This window comes from Brassica oleracea, chromosome C5, assembly GCF_000695525.1.
Source record: "Brassica oleracea var. oleracea cultivar TO1000 chromosome C5, BOL, whole genome shotgun sequence".
In the NCBI taxonomy this organism is placed as follows: Eukaryota; Viridiplantae; Streptophyta; class Magnoliopsida; order Brassicales; family Brassicaceae; genus Brassica; species Brassica oleracea.
This window is the reverse complement of record NC_027752.1, coordinates 23,626,945-23,636,614: the sequence shown is the minus strand read 5'-3', so window position 1 is coordinate 23,636,614 and position 9,670 is coordinate 23,626,945. Positions and strand designations below refer to the sequence as shown.

At 30.5% G+C, this 9,670-nt stretch overlaps 1 protein-coding gene across 3 annotated transcripts; it reads left to right on the top strand.

The window, feature by feature from the left end:
• Positions 1–3,306: 3,306 nt before the first annotated feature.
• On the top strand, positions 3,307–8,198 carry LOC106292719 (CBL-interacting serine/threonine-protein kinase 17-like). Of its 3 annotated transcripts, XM_013728361.1 has the most exons (11): positions 3,307–3,733; positions 3,818–3,880; positions 6,158–6,229; positions 6,314–6,421; positions 6,524–6,604; positions 6,687–6,866; positions 6,942–7,133; positions 7,221–7,325; positions 7,415–7,531; positions 7,688–7,825; positions 7,922–8,198. In XM_013728361.1, exons 1-11 carry the CDS (start codon positions 3,569–3,571, stop codon positions 7,955–7,957), a joined length of 1,257 nt encoding a protein of 418 aa, XP_013583815.1. In that variant the 5' UTR covers positions 3,307–3,568; the 3' UTR covers positions 7,958–8,198. The 3 variants fall into 3 exon arrangements, with proteins under 3 accessions (XP_013583815.1, XP_013583816.1, XP_013583817.1); XM_013728362.1 differs by lacking the exon at positions 6,524–6,604; XM_013728363.1 differs by lacking the exon at positions 7,922–8,198 and having other exon boundaries at positions 7,415–7,598.
• Positions 8,199–9,670: the final 1,472 nt, after the last annotated feature.

Here is a 9,670-nt window from a genome sequence, read left to right as displayed (position 1 = left end):
AAGACCATGTGGCTGCCCATTGAGAAGTACTCTATATTGAACTGAAGATATATACCTTCGCATTAATTTGATCCAATGAGGATCAAAATCCATTTTGTGAATGAGAGCCTCAATAAAATTCCACTCTATCCGATCATATGCCTTACTCATATCCGTTTTAATTACCATAAACTTATTTTGACAGGACTTATTAGTATGCAAACCATAAAACATTTCCTTCGCAATAAGAATATTATTCCGTATAAGAATATTTATATATAAAATATTTGCGTATTTTTTTTTAAATTTTAATTTTATTAATAAATTAAATATTTTTTAATATTTTTTAATTATATTTTTAAATTATGTAAAATAATACAACGAAGTAGATTCGTAGCTAATCTATGACTTATTTATGTTGAAAGTTTACGAGGAAATCATGAGAAATGTTAAACGAGTATTTTACGAGGAAATAATTTCAAGGTATTTACGTGAATATTACGAGGAAATATTTTCATGGTAATTACGTCAATTATACGAGAAATACTTTCACGATATTTACGTGTCGTTTACGAGGAATCATTTTCGTGGTATTTACGAGGAATACTAGCGACATTCTTACGTGGACTATCTACGTGGTTTTTATGACGATTTGTTTTCTTCTTTACGACGAAATATTTTCCTCGCTAGTTTACGACGAATTAGCGAGAAAATATGTGTTACGATGAACGTATAACGACGAAATGTGATTCCTCGCTTATTCCTCGTAAACTCTCTTGTACGACGAACTCACGAGGAAAACCGCCGTCGTTAAACTTATGTTTTCTTGTAGTGAGCTTAGACTCCACTTGATATGGAAGAAGACCCCATCAGAAGACTACCTGGAAGTCGTCTGGACGACTTCTTTGAAGTCGTCTGGAAGACTTTCTGGAAGTCTTCTAGCGCATTATATTTTGGAAGACTTCCGAGAAGACTTCCCATAGGTCTTCTAAAGTCTGATCCAGATCTGAAAAACATGTATATCAAACCCAGATCTGAAATAACCTGCATATAATATCAAAAAACGTTCAAATGACTTTAAAACAGAGAAAATGAATGGAAAATTAGATAGATATACTTTTCTAGAACACACAAAGTACATATCCAAGTGGAAGATGAGAATCATCTGATTAAAAACATGCAACAGAAAGATAGATTAGTAAGAAAGACATGAGACAAAAATGAAAAATTCATATAAAGTTTAGTCTTTTCAAGTCAAAGAGATTATAGTGGGTTTGGAGAGTTTTAATTTGGGAAATAGTATGAACTTTATGAAACAAGAGGTTACCAAATGAAGAAAAATCAGACATAAAAACTTACCAAAACACTCAGATCTATTATGAAAGGGAGACATCAGAGAAGACTCCGTCAGAAGACCTCCTGGAAGTCGTCTGTAAGACTTCCTAGAAGTCGTCTGAAAGTATTCTAGCCCAGAAGTCTTCCAAATCAGAAAAACCTGCATATCCAAATCCAGATCTGAAAACGCTGCATATCCAAAAACGTTCAAATGGCTTACAAACAGAGAAAATGACTGGAAGATTAGATAGATCTACCTTTATAGAACACACAAAAATACATATTTAAAATTAATAGATCTGCCTTTAAATGATTGGAATATGAGAACCATGTGATGAAAAACCTGCAAAACAAGATAAATTAGTGAGAAAGACATGAAACAAAAACAATAAATTGATATAAAGTTGGATGTTTATAAGTTCAAAGAGATTAGAGAGAGATGAGACAGATTTAGAATGAGGAAAATACCATTTTTGTTGCAGCCACTTGAGAGGAGGAGAGACACTGTGTAAATTTTTCTTTATATATGGAGACAAAAATTTCAATAAGTTAAATATTTTCGATCAGAAGACTTACTAGACGACTTACTTGTAAGTCACCCAGAAGACTTCAATATTTTTTGCGGGAAACAAAAATATTTTTAGCTGGAGTTAGAAGACTTTCATAGAAGTCTTCTAATCGCCAGACGACTTACTTGTTAGCCGTCTAGACCCTAAACTAAATTAACTAACAAAACACTTCATAAAATCAAATTAAACTTAAAATATGTTTACTATACACAGAAATAAACACATATAGGTAAGATTTTAATTTTTCAAAAAAACATTTAAGCTTTACAAAATCTAACCCTAAAAATACATACAATACAACAACATATGTTGTCAAACCCTAAGGTAAAGAATATCATGACTAACTACTTTTCCTCATCTATGTTGAAAACTATTCAATTTTATTACTCCCTCTGTTTTTTATTGTAAGTAGTTTAAGATGAATGCACAAATATTAAGAAAGTTATTAATTTTTCCAAAAGTAGCATTTGAAATATAAATTAGGTGTAGTTAAACTAATCATAAATAAGTATATATTGTTTGATTGGTAACATTATACGCAATAAAAGTAAAAGTTACTTAAAATTATTAAAACTACTTATATTTTGAAACAAACAAATTTTACGTAAACTATTTACAATAAAAAAAAACATAGGGAGTATATCTTAATTTATATCACTCGAAAATGTTTATAATTACATGATCTTAATTTTTCACTTGTCAAAATATTTTTTAAAATTTTTATAAATTATTTTTAAGATCAACTACACCAGAAGACTTACTTGAAAATCGTCTTGACGACTTACAATATCTCATAAGATTCAGACGATTTTCCAGAGCTATATTCGTAAAATTGAGTTCTGTTTTTTTGTTTGGTCAGAAGGGGCTTGCTGTAATTTCACAAGACTTTTAGGTTAGTTTTCTATTTGATTCAAGTTTAGATACAGTTTTGTATTTAAAATCAAGTTTTGAGTCATATTTGGCAAATCCCCCTTATTTTTTTACAACAAAAGGCTAGTAACCTAAACAGATTATAAATCTGTTAGCCTAAAAAACTGAATCAACATAAACCATAGCAGAAAACAGATTTTGAGTATTACATGCCAGCTTATCGGCTATTATGGTGTCTTTTTTCGAGGGTTAATGGTGTCGTGAGCATATGCTTATTTAGATAAAAACATATATTATTATTATAAAACACGAATAGTCATGCATTGATGCATACAATAATATGATGTGGTAATAAATACGATTTTATCCGTGAGGTGTTTGAATCGTCCTATAGAGAAAATATGTTTTATAAAAAATTTGTTATAAATGTATTTTTTTTAAAATTGTTATAAACATTATTACACGTTGCATTGTGAATTTGTGAACAGAGTGGAATGGTCGTGGAGTAGATAAGACAGCATATAATAAGAAAACAACAACATTAATAATTTATTCTGTTTACAAGGAAATTATTATAGAAGTTTCCTTTTTAGTTAATCACGGATTACCAAGAGAGAAAAAGAGAATACATAATCCAATAGAAGAATTGCATAGAAGAAGGGTGAAGGAGGAAGCAAAAAGGAAGTGGCGTGTGTTTTTTTATTTCTTCTCCTCAAAGTCTCATACATATCCACAGATTCATAGCTCAATCTCATCCTCGTTTGCTCAATCTATCGAGAGAAATTGTACAGCGACCGATTGGTTTAGATTCTTGGATGGTGACGAAGGAAATGCGTGTTGGAAAATACGAGCTTGGGAGGACGCTTGGTGAAGGAAACTCTGCGAATGTCAAACTCGCCAGAGATACTGTTTCAGGACAATCTTTCGCCGTCAAAATCATCGACAAGTCTCGTATCTCTCGTCTTAACGTCTCCTTGCAGGTTGTTCCATTTTCCATCTCTTCTTTTCTTCTTTAGAATTATTGAAAGGTGAATTCCAAGGCTTACAAAAATCAATTTTGATAGATTAAGAGAGAGATCCGCACACTCAAAGTGTTGAAGCATCCCAACATTGTCAGATTACATGAGGTAATTAACTACTTTGCAATCATTTTACTGGAGAAACTTGGATACTTGTGATTGTGTTCTTTGTCACGGAAAAGATGATAACGTAAAGATTCTCTATTACAGCTTAAGGAAACCATGATTCTATTATCTGGGTATAAGTTCGTCAAAATATTAGAGAATGTTTTGACGATGATTAACGGGGATTAAACAAACCTGTGAAACCTTTTTATTTTGTTTGCTTTCTAAAATATCTTGGTTAGTTGTTTTTTTCTTAATTTTAGTTCTTTTCTAATTTCTTAATCTTCTCTTCACGTTGTTAAATAGACACGCTTAACTTTTATATATTTTTAAAAAATTAAATATTGTTTCCCCCATTAATGGCCATGGATTTGATGACAATTTCAATTCTGGGGTCGGTCCCATTTTTTAATATCGACAATGTCATCATGTTCACGATTCTTAATTCAGACAATAAAAACCAAAAAAAAAATCCAAACATTACCAGATAACATGAAGTAGTTTTTAATATATATAGTTGAGATCCATAAATTCTATTTAGACACAGAGTTAGTTTAAACAAAAATCTTATCAACATTCAAATGTCGTATTACAATTTCATTACTGACACAAAAATAACTAACACTTCATGAAGTAATTGTTGCAGGATTTTTATGGAAATCTTGAATTCTCGTGGTTGAATCTCTTTGATGGTATAAATAATTTTAGAAACTGTTTAAGGAAATCTTTCAATAAATTTTTTTCTAAAATAACTTTTTTTAAGTATTTGTCACAAAAATAGTCATTAATGAAAAAAAATGATCAAAATAAGTTTTTTAAAGGGTAAAAATGTATATTTATCCTATGATTAACTAATCTAGATTCAGGGTTTAGAGTTAATGAGTTGAGTTTTGGGATAGGGTTTCAAATTTAAAAAAAAATGAAAAATAAATATTAAAATTTTTAAAATAAAAAAGACTATTTTGATTATTTTTAAAGCTATTTTTGTGCCAAAAATTTAAAAACGGCTATTGGAGAGAATTGTCTGATCCCAATTCGATCCAACATTTATATCAATTGTTTTCTGTATTATTTGAAAACAATGTATGGGGTGTACCGACCAAATTTTCGGCCCCTCCATTATTATTTTATTTCTTATTAACTAGAGAGTTTTGACAAAAAGACATTAAACTTTGTTTGTTTTTTTGATGCAATTGAACTTTATTTGTTGCTTTTGAACAGAACTTGCGAACAAAAGTCCCCTTCGTTATTAGTAGATTCACCCCTGATATGTATGTTCACCAACCAATAGAAGTTATTTATTTCATATTCAATATTTTTTAAAAAAGAAAACTATGTATTTTCAATATATATCATGATTTTTTTTCTTTTTAAAATATAAATAAAAAATAATACTAGTTACAAAAAGAAGAAAAATTTTAAGAACATTTTTAACGCTGTAAGCAAAACAATAAACCATAAATCCTAAATCCTAAATCTTTGGGTAAACCCCAAACTCTTGGAAAAACCATAAATTTTGGATAAATCCTAAACCCTAAATCAAAAGCAATAAACACTAAATCTTAAAAACACTAAACACTTAATCCTAACTCTTAAACCCTTTGATTTTAGATTTTTAAGATTTATTGTTTAGTATTTTTGATTTGTGGATTTAGAATTTATCCAAGAGTTCATGGTTCACCCAAGGTTTAGGATGTATTCAAGGGTTTAGGGTTTACGATTTAGAGTTTAGGGTTTAGTGTTTTGCTGACGGTGTTAAAAAAAAATTTAATTTTTTTTTTCATTTTTGCAACTAGATTTTTTATTTATTTTTAATTTGTTATTTTAAAATTATGATATAAACTCACAATATTTTGTTTTTTTTTAAATATTAAATATGAAATAATTTATTCCTATTGTTTGGCGAACCTACCTTGCTACTTCCCCTCCTGAATGTTTTCATTAATGTTGTTATAAAGGCCACGCTTAACATATAATTAAATCATTTTTGTACTTTTAGTATCTTGATGACTTCTAATTTTGATGACCAAATAAATTTGAGTTAAAGATTAATTTTCTTGCAAGCAACCAAAATAGTTGGTTCTTAACGTTGAATTAATAGACTTGGTCTATGATGTGTTCAAAAAAAAAAAAAAAAAAAAAGACTTGGTCTATGTTTTTGCTTGAAGATGGGAGCTTCTCTGATATTTTTCTAACTTATGGTCTCGAATTTTATTTTAAATACCTAAGCTTCTCTATTTTATATCATTGATAAGCCAATTATTTATTGTCGACTTGCAGGTCTTAGCTAGCAAAACCAACATTTACATGGTCCTTGAATATGTCACTGGAGGAGACTTATTTGACAGAATTGTAAGATTCATGTATTGCTACGGTGACAATTTTGTTAGTTAGCCAAAAAGTTGGTTTCTAAAGACATGCTCCGATTTCTCTTAGGTCTGCGAAGGAAAGATTTCGGAGAGAGAAGGAAGAAAAATGTTTCAGCAGTTAATTGATGGACTCAACTATTGTCATTACAAAGGCGTTTTCCACAGGGATCTCAAGGTCTGTTGTGTGTACACGTTTTCCTGACCCATCAAGAACATAAAACGTTTCCTGTAATATGTCCCACATTTTTTTTATGCCAATGTCACTTTCTGTACATAGCTAGAGAATGTTCTTCTTGATGCAAAGGGTCACATTAAGATCACTGACTTTGGCCTTAGTGCTCTGCCTCAGCATTTTAGGGTATTTTCCAAATAGCCTGAACATATATACATCAGCAAAAAACGTACATATGTCCCAACATTTTTCGGGTTTGACATTCTAGGAAGATGGGTTGCTACATACAGCCTGTGGAAGTCCTAACTATGTCGCTCCTGAGGTTTTAGTCAACAAGGGCTATGATGGTGCTGCATCGGATATATGGTCATGTGGAGTAATCTTGTATGCTATTCTTACGGGATGTCTCCCTTTTGATGATACAAACCTGGCGGCTATTTGCCGGAAGGTACTGTTTTTTTTTCTTTCTATAGTTTAGTTTATGTTTGAAGAAACATAACAAAAAGCGCTACTGCCATTCCAGATAGTCAAAGGGGACCCCCCAATACCTAGATGGATATCACCGGGTGCTAAAACCATGATCAAGAGAATGCTTGATCCAAATCCAATGACGAGGATAACAATCGCAGGTATTAAGGCCAATGACTGGTTCAAGCATGACTACAGTACTTCGTCCAATTGCCATGATGAAGACGATGCAATCTCAATCCAAGATGTAAGACTATGTTGCCTCTTATCCTGGTTCTTATACCAAGTGCATTGCTTTGATCAGAGTCTTGTCTCTTTGGTTATTATGATTAAGGTATATGAAGAAGAGAAGACCTCTGATTCACCAACCGTCATCAATGCCTTTCAGTTGATCGGAATGTCATTGTTTCTTGACCTCTCCGGTTTGTTTGAGACAGAGGTAACGATACCTTCTTTTCTTCGTTTGCTATGCATTAAGACTATTCTTTGCTTCACAATAAACGTGTATATCTTTATGCACTGGTTCAGAACGTGTCAGAGACGCAGATAAGATTCACGACAAATAAGCCAGTCGTAGATGTGTTGGACAAAATCAAAACAGTCCTAATGGAGATGGGTTTCTGTGTACAAAAGAAGCACACAATGGTGACATCTCCTTTTGCTCTTATCTACTACTTGAAATGTCTAGCTTTTTCTTTAACTGCAACTTGAGGTGATGTACAAATTTTAGCCAAAAAAAAAACTTGAGATGATGTATAGACTTTTAGTGGTTTCTAAAGCTGCGAAGTGATGTTGCTTCAGTTAAAAGCAATCCAAGAAGAGAGTACTGGGAAAGGGCAAGGCGGGTTATCAGTAACGGCTGAGGTTTTCGAGATAATCCCTTTGCTGAATGTGGTTGAACTGAGAAAATCACATGGCGATTCATGTCTATATAATCAGGTATTAATAAATTCATGTAACTATTATTTGGTCTCTTTGTATATATATTTTTCCAATATTGACCTAAAACAACTTATCGCTTTTGAGTTGGTGCAGTTATGCGAGAGATTATCAAACGAATTGGACACATGATGTGTCATACAATATCATTGCAAGTACAACAGCTTTTAAGGTAGCCAGTAGCAGAAACAAATGTCGACTATTCAAATAATCCGGGATGATAGAGGATATATGAAAAAAAAGTTTTTTTCTATTAATTTTTATTTGTATAAAATCGGTACATAACATTCAAAAAGACAAGGCCACAATTAGGTTCTATTGTAAACAATATATTTTGTTTCTCTATCTGTACATCAGCAGCAATTTAAACAGATATTTAAGCATATGATATTTTCTCTATCTGTTCATAAGAAGCAATTAAACAGATAATTAAGCATATGATTTTTTAAGCATATGATTTTTTAAGCATATGATATTTTCTTGTATAGCTGATTTAACATGTACATTATAATCAAGTACTTTGTCTCTTTCATCGTTTTCTACAATGGTCTAGCATTTCCAATGGTAAAAGAACTTAAACAGTATATCTGTAACAATATAATATTATTACTTTATTATAATTTATAGGATGATTGATTACTATTTTATCATAATTTATTTGATAAAATTTTGGTTATTTAATAATATAAATTTAAGAATAATATTTGAGAATATATTTATTTACTAAATATACGATAGAAATTTTTAAATTTAAGATTTTATTAAAGATATTTTTGATTGATCAATTTGAAAAAAAAAACACATAAAATATCTTTTTGATATTATTTGCAAAATGATTTTGACACATGTTTTCTGAACAATCATTTTCACTAAATAAATGTGATATGACATACTAGAAATTATGACATAGCTTATGTCAAAACGTGACATGGACAATTACATTTAATGTTTATTTTTATCTTTAGTAAATATTTAGAATATGGTAGTAAATTATACATCATCATTAAAGTAAATTTATTCAAATATTATATTAAATAATATAATAACAGAAATATATTAATAATTTACAAATTTTGAAATATTATTTATTTATATTTTCTATAATTATATAATTTTATTGCTGATCAATGTTTCCATATTTTAAAAAATCATTAATTTTTAATCGTAATATTCTTATCTTCATTTATATATCTAAAATTTAGAAATACTTTTTATAATTTTTGATAATTATACAAATTTTATTTTAATTAATTTTATACAAATTTATTTAATATATTTGATCCAAAAATAGATAAAAATCTATCTTATATTTATTCTTAAATATAATTTAAAGTAAACAAAATTGTTTATTTAATCTTAATTTTAATGTTCAACCCAAGAGCGGTTCGTCTCTCACTCAACATTCTCTGCATAACCGGGTTTCCCACGACCATCACATCTAGCAAATCCTCAAGAGAGTCTAAACGAACCTGCTGGCTATCCATTCGAGCTTTCATCTGAGAAGTCTCCTCATCCCGTTTCGAAGTGTATGACGAAGTTGCCCTTGCAACTTCGTTAACAGAGCCTATACCGACTATCCGTCCCTTCTTTTTACGAGCCACCTATAAAATTAAAACATATATTAATATAGTTAATTATGTTAAAATATTAAAAATAATGTAAACAAAAATTTTAAGTTGTACCTCTTCGAAGATTCTGTCGGCGTCTTCGGTGGACAATGTGACGGGTAATCCATCGGGAGACTCCTAGGTTAGTTGCGTCTCCCGTTCTTCAATCCGTGAAGCCACTGCTTGGAAGAGTTTCTCAGATGCAGGGTCCACAAAAACTCCGTCGGATGTGGCGTGA